The following is a 16,511-nucleotide window of genomic DNA, read 5'->3' on the forward strand; positions in this document are numbered from 1 at the left end:
GGTCAATTGACAAAGTTACTTTTTATACATAAATGTTAAAATATAGTTTAAGACTAAGCAACTGTGCCAGATACTATATTGTGTTTTAAGCCCACTTGTCACATGCTCATCCTATAGGACAGCAGTCTCACTCCCCCCTGCCCACGCAGTCCGCTGAGATGTTACTTTATAATTCAAACAACCCCATGTTGAACCTGTTCAGTAAAATCTAGTCTTTGGAATAAATAAACTGTAAGAATGTAACTGTAACTGTAACTGTTGGAATAAATGATTGGTAATGATTTGTACATAAAAATGTACAAATCATTACCAATCATTGTAAATGTGTGACATCACATATCACATATCGCTCACTCCTTTCAAGAACGTCATAAATAAAAAAACTTGATTTTTCAGGAGAACGTTTTTAAAGTTTAAAAATATAATACGATGTATTAAAAATAAATATCAAGCCATTTACTGAACTTTTTACAGTGCAACAGATCTTTTTAAGTAAAACCTGAAGGTTTTTTCTCCATTTGAAAAATATTTAGTTTATTTAAAAAAATAATTAAACAATACCTTTTCTTCAAAATGCATAAACAACACTTTCTGCCCTGTAGCGGGTAAATATATAATTTAAAAATATGCCTCTTTTGCTGGGATATAGTATATTTTCTGGGCATTCCAAAAACATGTACAACTGAAAATTTACGATTTTTGATGTTCTTGAAAGGAGTGAGCGATATGTCCCATTTGGAATCTATTTACACAGCATATGTCTGTCCACTAATTATACAAGTTTATTTGTAAGCAAGGCTGCATTAACATCAACATCTGTCATCTTGAAACCCTCATCAGAGTATTTAAGTAAAGTCTGCATCTGTGGGACTGGCTACAAAAATGCAGTAACCAATACACTACGAAGGCGGACCATTAATATATGGGATTTAAAATATTTTATATTAGTTAGACACGTGTTTTTCGTATGGTATTTTACGCCCTTCTGTGTTCCTTAACTTTTCCAACTAAGAAAAATTATTTTAGTATAAATTTGCCTTTTTTGGTTAAGTCCGATAGTCTATTTACAAGGAAAAACCTCCATCAGTGGTCACCTCTATAGAGTGGCCAGTACCGCAGTTTTGTTATGGATATGGGAAAGTACCAAACCACCATAGTGTTTGTTAATTAACCCTGAAACCATAATAATGATTGTGTGCCGTTTTGACAAACAATAAAAAAAAGTTTAATATTATTAAACATGTTTAGTATTTTCTTTACAAATAGACGTGAATTTTATTTATTTATTATGTTTATGTAAGGATTTTATTTAAAATACATATATATATATATATATATATATATATATATATATATATATATATATATATATATATATATATATATATATTATGAAATAAATTAAGATTTTAGAGTTAGTGAATAATATTTAGTCTGACTTTGAAATAATATTCTGAAATTCTCCATCTACAACCAATGGTACAACAGATTGATGCGGTACTATCATCAGCATAATTTAATCACTAACTTAGGGGATACTATTATTATTATTATCTGGATTTGAAATAATGTTCTGTTATTCTCTATCTAGACCCAGTGGTGCCAAAGGCACTACAATAGATAGTATTATCATTAGCATAATGGATACAAAGACAGAGTAATCAATTTTAAACTTTGGGTGCTAGCTAGTCCGTGTAGTGCAAAAAAAATCATGTTGACCATATCCTTGGTAGTCAAACGTTCTAACCACTTCACTACTGAGGCGGATAATGTTAAATTTATCCAAGGCCTACAAGATAATTTTAAAGTACTTATTTGTTTACTAATTAAAATTTAACCATCTAATAAAAATGAGCAATAAAAAGAAATCTGGAGAAAAGAACCTAAATGATAGGCAATTGAGATTTGCCAGTTATCAAGTAACGCTTACAGGTAATAAAGAGTGAATACATGTAGTAGCGATTATGTCATACTTACCACCGTGTTTATTCATAATGTTGTGCATATCATCGATGTATCTCAGTAATAACGCCATGGTGGAGGATTCTGCAACACACGAAACAATAGCATTAGGAATATGACATAACTGGCATCCCGTGACTTCATCCAGTTTGCAGCGAGAAATAAGTGAGCGTTGACCCTCGTATCAATATAGATAATATCGCGACTGTATCATCTGTCACCGGCTGTCACAATTTCGATACTCTTTTTGACGACTATCCTGCACTGAGATCTTAAAATTAACTCGAATTGACTCGCTTATTCATTAATCCGTCTTATCCTAACCTTTGATGATAATCTTCTGTCAAAAATCGGGTAAAATACTCGAAACCGCCCACTGATTACCGCGTGAGTTTAGTCGTAAACAAATGAAAATTGTAGTATGCACGCATTAACGATATGGCAACTTACGGTTATAATAACTTGAAAAACCCATGATTCGACGCTGGACACTATTATATCAATTTTATATTGTTTCAAAGTTACGATACGTGTAGTATCATTTGACGTATCATGTTTGGAGTGTTACATAAAATTGCTCCGATCATCCCGCCACCGAGCGCAAGAACGAAAATCGCAATGGCGGTTACCGGCTTTGCCGCCACTACTCGCGCGCTCACGACCGTCGCGGTCAACGGGAGGACGAGAATGAGAGGGACGCGGGGGCGGGCGGGGACCACGGGGCAAGCCGAGGGGAGCGCACGTGCTGCGCAGCTCCTGGCGTAGATTAGTAGAGGAACATCACGTAGACGGATCGCGTCTACATCTACATAATAATTATTCGTAGGTAGGTAGTAGGTACGTACCTACATTCAATGACTGAAAATCATGAAAGAAGAGCTCGCGATGCGACGCGCAGCTCTTCTTTGCAATCCCTTTGAAATAAGGTAAGATTTTTCAGAATGGGTTATTTTAACACAAAAGATTTTTTAATCATCCTAAAAAACTGTAAAGTCTACGTTTACTAAATAATATTATTATGACATTTTTTATAAATTCGTGTACGTAATTTTAAATTTTTTGTCATTATCGTACATTTAATTTTAGAAAGCCCTTTTGGAGAACGTATGACGATAATACTTTCACGGGAAATGATAGACAATAATGAAATAGGAAAAATAGGTAATTTTTTTAAAAATAAATAATAAAATGGGAAAAATAGGTTTTGGACGCTGTTCTTAGTATTTCGTACTAGGAGCGGGGAACTGACATTGTACGTTTTTTACACTAGATTTAACGACATTTTATGTATAAACGAAAGCGCAATGATGAAATATGTCGCCGTATTTAAAATGCTGTATTTCATGTATAAATGTATAAATGTATTGCATGTATAAATTTTGCACACGAATATTATAATATTATTATTTCAAAATGATTTGTAATTGATTTTCGTGTTGCGTATAAATGCAGGCAAAATCTTCCCTTTATTTGTAGAGTATCTATGTTAAATCCGGTATTCCCTATGAGTGATAATACGCGGTAATGATTAAAGTAAAACAAAGTCATTATTACCTACCTATTATTTAAATATTAAATTGGTACATATTTTTAAATTATATAAAATTATAAAGTATTATGCAATGCTAACATGAATATGTAGGTCTCGTCCAAAAATAGTACGATTTTTTTATTTATAAAATATGCAATATGCTTATCAGCTTGTTTCATTCGATACGATAGATAACATATGCAAATAAATAACGAATTATGTCATAGTTGTGATGGAATTTGATATCACGTCAATAGTACCTACCTACGTATTAAGAGGAAAAGTTTTGAAATTAACCTCTCTAATTTTAATGATATTTATTTGTACCAGAATTGTACAAATAAATAAATAAATAAAAAGTGTTAGTACTCTTCCACTCGTTTATTGAGTAACGAGACACCAACGGACAACTTTCGTCACCGGGCGAAAGCGCTCATGATAATAGAATTACACCAAGAAGAACATTAATCTGATTCTTTAATTGTATAAGCTGCAAACCTTTGAAAATATTTGTTTCGTTTACTTTAAGATTTTTTGTCAAATCCTCTTATTTAAAAAAATCATGATCCTAATAATAAATGTGTTTAGGGTCGCACATTAAAACTTACCGGCCGCAGTTTGAGTATGGTTGGATTAGAGAGATAAAAATGAACAATATATTTTTACCTTATATTTTTATTTATCTATTTTTTATTTATTTATTTTTCATAATACATAGATACATTCAAATATACATATTCATTTCATATATACATTTATTATACGTATTACGGCTTTTTAGTCATGGCCTGTGTTGAGCCGAATACTAACATGTTAATACAATTTTTATATATTTTTATTTTTATTTTTTAATATATTTTTTTTTAATTATTAGATTATAAACATAACATACGGGAGATACAAAAATAATTTACAATTTAAAGGTTTTTCAATAATATAATTACACCTCGACTTTAATTGATTCTCTTTCTACCTTGTCCCTTCCAATGCTAAGCAATCATCGACGGATACTGTTCTTAAAGTCCCGATCGCTCCTGGAAATCTTAATGGTTTCGGGCAGCAAATTAAATATTTTTGGCGCAAGGAATGAAAAAGTTTTTTGAGCAAAACTTGTTTTAACGGCTGGGCCACGTTATTGTAGCATGAGTGCAAAGTTACTCAGGTTTTCTTATAATACTAGTAAGTAACACGTCTATTCATTATTCTTATTTAAGACACGCGTTGATCTTTAAGATAAGATGGAAGCCGAATTGGCGGTTCACAACGGAGTGCTAGTACCGACGCTGATTTATGGAAGCGAAATATGGAACTGGCAAAGGAATAATTAAATTAGAGTAAACGCCTTTGAAATGCGTTCCCTCAGACGAATGTGTGAAAAAAATCATTGTATGACAGAATTAAAAACGAAGATTTTAGAAAGGTATGTAAGGCTGAACTAGGGAATTGAAAATATTAAGAAGAGCTCTGTAAGTTTGTATGGACATGTGGAGCGAATGAATAACGAGAGCTTCTCCGTCTTAATCCTCATTGCTGAGGGTTGTGACCCTTGCAGAAGCAATGACTCTTCTCCAGTTATCCCTTGACTGCGCTGCACGTAGCGCTCCAACCACTGAGGTTCCTGCTGCTGCCTTAATTTGATCGGTCCATCGTGTGGGGATCTTCCTCTCCCTCTCTTTCCCTCCAGGCTACCGATCACAACTAGTCGTTCCAGGCTATCCTCGTTGCCACGCGCAACGTGTCCAAAGAACTGGAGAATCCGTTGGGTACAGACAGAATAACGAGAGAATGACTAAGAAAGTATATTTGGCGAATGTGAGCGGGAGAACAAAACGAGAACGACCGAGAAAGAGTTGGCAGGATCAGATCAATCAGAAACTAAATTCTAGCGGTTGCGTAATCGGAGGGCATGTATGACTAGATGTATGGATGTGAAGGAAACTAGGAGTGTAGGTACGTAAGGTCAGAAGAGTATGTCGTTTAAAATTATATCTATCTGTTGACTGACTTTATCATCGGAGTAAATAAAATTATATTGAGTGAGGTAATTGCTTTTCCCAAGGAATACTTCTCTTTTTAATTTTGGTTGCTCCTTAAAACATACAGGTAAGTTAAATGTTGATTCCAACAGTAAAATGATCGAAACGGTAGATAATATTTTTAAAAAAAAAACAAGTTTCCTAGCCATTTGAATTATGGATTAGTCACCTTATCGTAAATGTATAAATAAAAACCTACGAAAGAAAAAAGAATCAGTATAATATTATAATTTTCATTAAACGTATAATGATGTATGAGTATTTATAGTATAAAATTAATTTGTTTAAACCTGCTGCATAACGGGACCTGAATATTGTGAATCCGGCTTCGATATTGTTTCGTGTTATTGACTGACAAATGGTTTCCAGTATTCCATACGTGTGTCGAATGTTTATATCCGGGATCGAACACACAAAATAGCACTATAGAATCGATTAATTTAATCTAACGCGCAGGTACTTTAGTGCAAGGCGAGTTGTTACAAGTATTCAACAGGTATATTTGTCATTAGCGGTGATTTGCATCGATTAGGACGCGTTTCAAGGGCGGTAGTCTCTTGATGTGTACCTTATACCCAGGCCGTTACCCAGGAAATGTAGAAAAAACTTTTAATTATATAAATAATAAATCGTTTATCAGGTGTACTCAATTTTTAATTACAATTTTTTTAATTGTTCGGCAAACATTATGAATCGTTTCATTAGTACCCTAAAATGAATGGCTTTAGTGATGTTCCGACGCTCGACTCAGGTCGGTGTTCCACTTTATGAATGCGCTTGTTGTGGAACCAAAGATTTCGTTGAAACGTTTCCAGTCATGTTTCCAGTCCAGACCTACAGAGAAGTCGCCGCAGAATAAAATGTTATTTTTATCAAGATTTTTTATAATTATATATATCTCAGGATAGATGAAGAAGAATATAGAAATACGGGCATTTACAGGCCTTACGACCTGTCATATGTAAGTGACATTGAAAATGAGAGATCATTTGTCGGGTTGTGGTCCCGTGGTTAGTGTCGCGGACTCTTAACACAGAGTTTCTCGGTTCGACCCACTCTACCACAATTTGATAACTATTTCTAATATTGAGCCGTTTAGGCTCACAGAAATAGTATGAAATTGAAATATTTGTGTAAATAATAATAACAATAATCATAACAAATAATAACAAATATTTCTCTTTGAAAAAAATGGTAGGGTATTGCTGGGGGATATATCGATCCTGTTCCGGGAAAACATCCTAATCGCCAGTTAGGTAAAAACAGTTCCAAAATATTGGGATAATATTTGCACAAACTCGACTGCACGGGCTCGACCGCCGCGCGCCGGTCAAAATAATATTGTTGAATCCATATATACTCACATACGGCAGCACGTGACGATGATATATTCAACGATGTTATTGTTTATATTGGATATGATGCATGAAATTCTCGCGAAGCGGCTTAATTTGTTTATATGTATATTTTAATCGATAGATAAAAACATAAGTATGGATTTTTCCAATGATAATATAATATATTTATTGTGCTATTTCAGGGGTGGGGAACTTTCCGCCTTAAGGCCGCATGCGGTCTCTTGGCTGCTCTTATACGGTCTTTTGACATGTTTTGATTTAAAAAAAATCTTTATACACAAAATATCAGCTTCCGTATGTTTTACCCGAAAATAAGACTCGAAAAGTAGTCGATGGATTGATTTTTTTTACAAACGCGGCCTTATGTTGTAGCCCAACCTTTAGAAAAATGTTCCTTACCCCTGCTCTAGATAATTAAATCAATGGGTAAATTAAACTTCATCATATCAATGTACAGCAAAACAAGCTTAAGACAGCAAAATTATTACGGGAAATTGGTTGACTTAAAGCAAATTTGCAATTAACTATTATATTACGTATAAAATAATTACGTGGCTTGCAATGTTTGTTGAAAATGAGACAAAAATATTTGCTTCAAGAAAACGTGAGTAGGTACAATGTTTTATAGATTTCTAGCTATTTTTTCTTCCTTTCTCCTTTACCAACGCGGAGAGTATGGTATCTCCGTATCACGCGGGCTAGAAGAATGATTGCCATTGAAAGACTGAAGGGTTTGAAAAGTCGTGACCTGTTCGTTTTTAATATATTTTTACTATTTTTCTTTTTCGTAGGTTATACAGCATTCCTCGTATATTATAATGGCTATGTATGATGTCCACCAACGAGTAAAACTTATTCATTAATATCAGTATTACTAATTGAAGCACCGATCAATGAGTGTAAATATTGAATAAAATGAATATTTTTTTATGCAGATTGTGTATTGTTGTATTTCTTTTGCCTCTCACACGAAATATTTCTTATTATTTGTTTTTAAGGAGAGTACGGTGCTGGACGCGCAATGCGAATGTATATACATAGCCATACTCGTGTTGTTTCCTACTTCAAATATTCACAAGACTGCTGGATCCAACATCGAATCACGCGATAGCATTACCCTTATTAAAGATTGAGTAACCATGTGTACTTCCGTCGATGCTAGTAATTCGCTGGGGAAAATGGATTTGGTATCAATGAGCAACAATGATATTGAATTGTCGTAATCCGAATAAGATTGTATTAGATTAATAATGAATTGCAGGAAAATATAGGCACACGATTAATTGTTTCAACAAACATATCTCGATACGCCAGATGCCTATAACGGAAAATATTTAATAACATGATTTGTGTTCCAAATAAAATTGTACCGATATATTTTGCCACCATTTTTAGGTCATAAGATTAGGCTAATGTTGCACTTTGATGCACGCCACGATTTCTGCTTTAGCCGTTTGCACAAGAAGGGGAAGCGTATTATTACATAAAATAGGAGATTATATGCTTCTTTCCAATTACCGGCCAATTTCACTACTTATTACGATGTACGCTTTCAGAGGCAATAAATTCGCTCAACCACGAATATAAATGAAAAATTAACACACTTTCGATGAGTTTCAGAACACGATTCGAGAACGTTCTGATGCCTGGCTTATTGTTTGGCTTTAACGAACACTTTTATAAAACGAAGATAATGTGTTTAGCCACTTCCACAGATCGCATAATGGTCGATGACAAGGAGATCAACCACGTAGATGAATATGCAAGTACGATTATGTGTATTTAGGTGCACTTGACAAAAATAGACAAGCCTACGAAGAAAAAGGCGAATCTAGCTTAAATAAGGAGCATCTGAAAACTGTCTGAAGTGTTCGAGAGTGATGCGCCAATAAACCTCAAATGTCAAGTATACGAGTAGCGTGTCCTACTTGTCGTGGCCCGCGGAACAGACGCATGGACCCTCACCGAGCAGACCATTCAACGAGAACAACAAGAGTCGCAGAGATCGAGGGAGGTTTCTCGAGACCGCATCCCAAACGTGGAGATTCGGAAAATAAAAGTTTTTCCACTTCCACTTCCCATAAGTTTCAACAGATGGCGATAGGAACGAGCATGCGCTTTGTCCCTCGACAAATAAAATATACCTGAAGAAGATTAAAAATAAATAAGTATATATATTTTTTTCAAATCTATGGCAGAATAATGAATACTTTCGTATTTCCCTTTCAAAAATAAAGATAAAATAGTAAAAAATAATAATGAATTTAATCGTTTTTTTTAAATGAAAATCAATGCATAGGTACATATTAAATTTACTAAAAAATATATTATTGTTTATTTGCAGTGGATAAATTTACACATTTTTTAATTATATGATAATTATAATAATATTTTATCAACAATATGACTTGTAATAAAATTAGTGGTCAGGTCGAACTTGACCTTTATGTTAATATTTCTGCATACATCTGATCGTAGATGAGTGTCACTTCCGATATTAGGATATTGATTCGCCACAAATTACAATTTACTTTCGAATGAGTCGAGGTATGCGTGTATTTTGTGTACTACTACTACTACCATCACGCCGTTTTCCCGCAGGGGTAGGTAGAAAGGATAGAACGCCATCTTCTTCATTCTGTCTTGTATATGGTATTACATGGAAACCCAACAGCATAACGTGCGCGTAGTGCTGAAGGAATTCCACCAAGAAATATCAATGCCAATAGAGTATTAGGTGCCTGTACAATATTATGCACATTTGTACCAAGATACCTTTCCCTTTATGCACCGTTGAGTGGTAAAGTACAAAAGAAAATATTTGCATATTAGTATTTATGCTTTATATTTGTACTAAGCGGAGGTGGGGGCATTCGCTTAATTTATTTACCAACAAAATATAATTCAAAATCACGCAATAAAATGCCTTTGTCAATATGTTAATAAGGGACATGTTATACAGAAGTAAAAGTGATAATTGTTATACTTTACGTATAGATAAAACTTCCTCCATATTTTTTTTTATAAATATTATCGGGACTGTTTTGTGTATCGCGGAAAATGTAAATTTTTCAGAATTATCCTATGCCAAGGCTCTAGAGGTAATTTTGGTTGACACTTGACATACTATAGCTTCAAGTTCACACATCGTGTATTTTCGTGCTTCGTTGCACAAGAACGGCTGACGCCTAGAACTTCATAATAAGCTCTTTCCCTTGAATATAATCATCCGTGCTCAATGAAAACATTTATTATAATTTAAGAAATAAATTATCGTGAACACTCCTGCGGTTATGGTGTGATAGGTATTTCGGAATTAATATCGCTTCCTTGAAGAAAGTCACATCTCAAAACATTAAGTATAGGAAATTTAAGTAAAATTTGGTTATTTTATTCAATGTTGAAAATCTCTTTCAAAATGTTCGTGTACATCAATGCTGTAAAGGAGTCACGAAACTAAAGTCACGCTGCTTTAATGCAAATGCTTTAAAGTAAAATATGGGTCCATTCTATAAAAACGATTGACGACTGTCAAAAATATTTAACATGTCGTTCAAAATCGCAACCCTTTTATTTCACTCATCCTCGACTTGTCAGTGTGACATATTTTAGTGTGTTTGTCATTTTAAGAGAGTAAAACGATATTTTTAATCTTAATTAAAAGTTAAAAATAAAAAGCTTTTATTTTCACTAAACACAAAAACCAGTTGACTAAATGGCGTTTCTTGAAAAAAACAAAGAATAAAAAAATTGTGGAATTTTAGCTAACTCCTTTATTGACGTTGGAAATTTCGTTTAACACAATGAAACGGGCTGCGGTTGCATTGATTTTAGTAACATAAGATATACATACAGCGACGGTAATTTCCAAACAAACTGTTGGTTGGAGGTAGGATACAGATTAACCAAGATTTTAATTTTTCACCTTTCGTTACAAGGTCAGACTTTGACAGTATGAAAATTACAGTATTCACAAGAATACGGATAAAAGCTCAATTTTGTAGTTTGTACAATTTTCACCAACTACAAAATTGAGCTTCCGTCTCCGTAGTGAAATGGTTAGTTCGTTTAGATACCGAGCTAGAGACTCCGAAATCGATTCCCAGGGGGGTCAAAATAAGTATTAGTGACTTTTTACTCTAATGTATATTCAAATAGCACCCTGGACTGAAGAAGCTCTGGATTGATTCTTCCCTTTGTGTGAATAAGGTAACGGTGCGTCAATACAATGCAGTTTTCTATATACCAAATGTTGAGGACAAGGAATAGAAAAAGACGATTTTTGTTGTCAAAGTAATACTATTCAACAAGTTAGTCTAGAATGTGTTCTACTAGAAATGAATTATTTTCGTAATAAATAAATTTATGATTGCGAAAAGTTCTTGAGAACTGAGAGCGTCTGCTCTAGAAACGATAGTTTGAAGGCTGCTACGGGTACCATTACGGGTGCGTGGTCGTACATTTTCATGCACAGTAAATATTAATAAAATTTATGGTTCTATCGAATCTATTAAGCTCAAATTGGCATTCTCTTGGGATTTATGTACATTAGTTATACATATAATACATTAAAAAGTAATAGATAAACATTGGTCTAGATAATCTAATTAATATTTACAATGCTAATATGGTTTACAGAATATTTGTAACGGTTTTAGAGAAAACATCGAATAATGGATTTTAGGATATTATTTAGGTGCATCTGGCAACGCATCGTTGGATTCTCGGAAGCAGACGTGAAAAATGACATATAATTTTACTTTTCTTTAAGTACAACAATTATTTACGTATACAACTAAGAAACTAAATACTATAATAATAATTAATAATGCTTAAAATGTTAATTAATTGATATTTCTTTATTCGTTGAGATTCTTGATATATAACTGCATCCCATCGACTCAGTGGACTTTGCAGTATTCGGCGAGGATAAGGGTTACAACAAGAAACGAATTTTAACCGAATTCGGTTTTAAACAGTAATAGTTTTCCTATGAGTGAAAATTATGATAAGAGCTTCATCACACAGCTTTACTGGTTCTTTATTAGAAGGGAGGGAACATAATGATATGCCGCTATTAATGAACAAATGTGTATAATTCGGTCCCATTTTAGTAAGTGACGGGATTTGATAGTGATAACGGAAACGATGTAATCATATCGCTCGGATGTGACACCGAGCGTTCGCAAAAATCTCTACTTTTTGGTGATCACGGTTCGGCAGATTGACTTACAGTACCATATTATACATCTTCCTCTCCCTACAACCTAAACGATGTTGGTGCACTCATTTCGATAGTTCTGTATGGAGTGTCATCTATATAATATACTTATGCAACGGATAAGAATTTCACTTGTACAGCACTACTCATGATATGTTGAAAACGCGTCAGAAAGCATTTTGTGATCTAGAATACAACAATTTTACTAACATAGGCATATTTTTAACTAAGACAAGGTCGATGTGTGTTTTGCTGATTCATTTTCCGTTTCAGTTTGACATATTTAAACTGGTGCGCAATAAAAAAAAAACCATTTTGGTATTTTTTTATTCCTATTATTGTGACGAATTAAGTAAATGTGCGGCATAATTTATTGCAAATATAGCGGACCATTAAAAATATTTTTATTCGGTCGACGACTTAAGTAATCAATGACCCTATTAATCTGACAAAGAACAAGGAAAAGAGAGAGACAGAGAGAGAGAGAGAGAGAATAAGTATTTTGTAACTTCTTAACTAATCTTAGTCCACTGAACTGTAGAGCGAGTGTAACCTAGGTATAGTAGTGTGGAATCGTATGTCATATTGTAATTTATTATTGGCCTTGTGCATTTTTATGACACACATTCGTAGTCTTATCCGCGCGTTCTACTTTCTAAACACGTGGTGATAGGCAATACTGACTTATTGTTTACTATACTCGCATGTCTACGTAACTACACTTGGGTAGGATTTTTAAGGGGAAACTGTCCTAGCTTTCTTGGGAAGCCCGTGTATCTATCTGAATTCTATAAATAATCATAAATAAAACTAACTAAAATATTCCTTTAAAATGATTGCGGTTCAATAAAATAAATTGAAACTAAACTTGTACATGCGAGAGCGGGAAGGGGGATTCGAGTGTGAAGATGTCTGCAATACGCAGTGTGTATATTCCAGCACATATGGTGGAAGCGTATTTGTGGATGGGGTAGTGTAAGATCTTATATAGCCAAGGGTAGTAATCGAAAAATAACGCGTTAACTACGTCCTTTATAGTTGTTAACTACGTGCTTAGATAGATAAAGTTATTTTTATCCATAAAAAAACAACGCGTGAAATTTTATCCTCATAGGAATACGGATAGATAACCGGTTTCAAAATTCCAAAGTCTTTGGAAATAAATTTCCACGGTGAAAAACATTTCCACGGTGTGTCCAAATCTTTGTTCACAAATCTGGGTTCCTTCGCTCAGTAGTTATTTTTACATTTTGACATGAAGAAGAAGATGGAAGTTTAGGTGTTTGCAAAGCTTACGACCGGTTATGACAGGTATAAAATGATTAATTAAACCAGCCTATGGGCTGGTTTAAGTGATCACTTTATACATGTGTAGCGTTCACCATTTTATCCATGACTGACAACCACACTACTCAAATTTTTGGCGCTCAAACATATATCATATATACAACATTTTGAGTGTGTTCAAATACTTGTTCACAAAATCTGGATTATCTCCAATTACAGGAGTTATTTTCATTTTTATTTGACATCTCATCAAAGATGAAAAGAATATGAAAGTCTGGGCATTTACGGGGCTGACGACCGTCATAGGCTGGTTTAAGTGATCACTTTACACACGTATAGTCACGATATACACACGTATATATCATATAATCCAAGCGTCACTTTATGTGTGAGTTAGTGGCAGTATCTATGGTTGATTTGAGTAAGCTTTTTGTATTTACCAGAGACCCTTTTTGTATTTATTAAAAAAATGTCTCAGTTGGTAGTATTCGTGTGTAAGAGTATGATTGTTCTATATCGAAAGGTCATTATTTAATTTACATTGAAAATTTAGAATTGTTAAAAAAAATAAGGTCGTTTGTCGGTCTGGGGTGAGAATGACCTGCACAGTTACGCTGAACTTTCTTCAAGAAATACGAGCCATTATAGATGCCGCATGAGGTGTTGTTCCAGTACAAATATAACACGGTGACCGCGTAAGATAATTTCAATTAGTTTTAAAATGCCATAACAAGGTGAAACAACTGTCACAATAAAAAAAATGTGTTTTTAATAATAAAATACAATTTAGTAGAATCTAAATTAAAATGGACTTCTACAAATTAAACGCCAAATAAATAAATAAGATAACTTCAACTCTATTCTTTAAAAAAAACTACCATTAACTTCTTTACAATATAAATGGATTGACAACCATTTTCTAAAGTATCAAAACAGTTAGAAATAAACTTCCGGAGTAAAGTTGTATAAATGTATGCATACTACGTAGTTAATGGCTTTGTAATTAATCAACCTAGGTAGGTACATTTCTACATATGTATAATATAAATGTTTTTTTTTATAATTATTTTTAATTTGGACATATTATGGAACATAGAAACGACATAAAGGATAAAAATCAGCCTGTTTAATTCATTCTTTAAAATATCGTAAACCTTGATTTTCGTCTAAAAATCGTCAAATTTAAAAACGGACCTTGAAAACGGTAGAGAGGCTAAAAAATCTACATATGGTATTTCAGGACGTTAAATGTGACATGTGGCATCGAGAGAATGATGATAGCCTCTTCTAGGTCATTGTGCCGCGTAATTCCAATTTTCGACTTTTTTCCATTGCTCCACAGTACTGCATGTTTAGCATTCGATTTGTTAATATTGCAATTATTTGGTTAATAATGCATTGCTGTCTCCGTTTTTTTTAAATTTATTGGCAAAGCACCCAATTTTGGGTGATACCTAATGCTGTCTCCGTTATGCGTGCCCGCGAACCGTGCCCGACACCCTACCCGACACCCGTGCCCGGCACCCGTGACCCCGTGCCCGCGCCCCGTTCTGCATGACCTTCCCAACACACTGATACCTTTATCGCGATTCAAATCGGAAATAAAATCAATATTATGGCCTTCGTATTATACTATATACCGGATGTATTTTGTATGAATTTGGTAGCGAAATAAAACATTGCATTAAAAAATATACCGAAGAAATTATAGTAAATTTATATTTGCTTCGCTCGTACGATTTGGTCCTATACCTGCTAACCGAAATAAGTAGCCACTGGTGTCGTTTGGTAGATATTATTAGCACATAACCTACATGTTACTATTAAAAATACGTTCCGGACGAAATCGGCTACTCATATATTTCGCGCTCTAAAAAGAAGCTACGCTCGTCTTAACGTGCAGATATAAAATCATTCGGTAAAAAAGTAAAATTTTGAGACGTTTCTCGAGTAGATAAATGTTCTTGCGGATATTTAGGATGGAACCGAAGCGTGAGAACAGACACAACGCACGAGCAATAATATAAAGCATTTATTGCAGAACCGATTGTTATTTTGTTCATATAATGTTCTTATTTTTCTCATTCGTGTGTTTAAGTGCCGTTAGAGTTGTCATACCAAAATGCAGATATAATATATTTATTTAAAACTTAGTTCTGGATGAGAGCCAACGCGTATGATGTAGTCCGTGACGTCACGACATCAATTTGGTACACTCCAAAGGTCGGGGATTCATTTAGATTTGATTAAGAATCAGGATACCGTCTAGCGACGTATTTACCTATATATTTGCAATTTTTAATACATTGGGTACTACTCCAGATGAGATGTTTCTTAAATAGTCAAGAAAAGCCATGAACCATTTTAGAAAATATATGCCCTAATGCGCCCTTCGGATACCTCCATTTTGGTGCGCGAGTGCTTCTTTACAAGACCTTTTTTAAAAATGCTATAGTTTTATTTACTTTCTTAACAGATGAAAAAATCCAGTGACAGTAAATATTTACAGTTATTTCTACTAACTATGTAAACTGTAACCACAGTTTAAAAATATTTACAATGACGAGAAATGTAAAAAAACTCCATAAAAAAAGGTTTAAGATGTCTGATTGGACTATTGACGATACTTTTTGAAATGTTGAAACTTAATATTTTTTGAATGCAAATTGAAATGCACCAGTTATCGTATAATGTATTTAACTTAAGTTAAAATTTAATAGGATAAATATATGTTCTTCAATATATATATATATTCATTATACCCTCAATTCATAGATCGTATCTGTGTTGATTTTAAGTAAATGATAGCTACAATATCATCTTACGATATATTTCATTTAGGGATAGTTTAAAACCCACCACGACACCCGATAGCTAAATAAAAACAATAATTTATACATTAATAGAATCGTATGTAAATCATAAGAAATATTCATTTCGTAACATTTAAGAATAAATGATTTTGTACATTCTAATTTGCGAGTAATGGATATGACCCGTCTTATAAACGCGATAATTCATTTTTCACGATTATTTATTAACCTTTTGAGCTAAAGACCGCCAAAATAATAGGGTTGACAGAATATTTGTTGATAATTTTTCTCGCGTCATTTTCA

The 16,511-nt window shown here is 33.6% G+C and overlaps 1 protein-coding gene across 5 annotated transcripts in view; it reads right to left on the reverse strand.

Annotated features, from left to right (window-relative positions):
- Nucleotides 1-16,511, reverse strand: part of LOC148307798 (very long chain fatty acid elongase AAEL008004-like) — a 65,583-nt gene that overhangs the window by 12,682 nt on the left and 36,390 nt on the right. For 3 of the 5 annotated variants that reach the window (XM_088262812.1, XM_088262814.1, XM_088262813.1), the window contains exon 3: nt 1,978-2,046. In XM_088262812.1, the coding sequence (XP_088118938.1) occupies nt 1,978-2,035 (58 nt within the window). In that variant the 5' untranslated portion in view covers nt 2,036-2,046. Of the gene's footprint in view, nt 1-1,977; nt 2,047-2,412; nt 2,577-16,511 lie in introns of those variants that run through there. The other 2 variants (XM_088262810.1, XM_088262811.1) reach the window with 1 other exon arrangement.

The sequence above is a fragment of the Brachycentrus maculatus genome, unplaced genomic scaffold (assembly GCF_059751285.1).
Source record: "Brachycentrus maculatus isolate JH-2025_06_01 unplaced genomic scaffold, ASM5975128v1 h1tg000189l, whole genome shotgun sequence".
Classification (NCBI taxonomy): domain Eukaryota; kingdom Metazoa; phylum Arthropoda; class Insecta; order Trichoptera; family Brachycentridae; genus Brachycentrus; species Brachycentrus maculatus.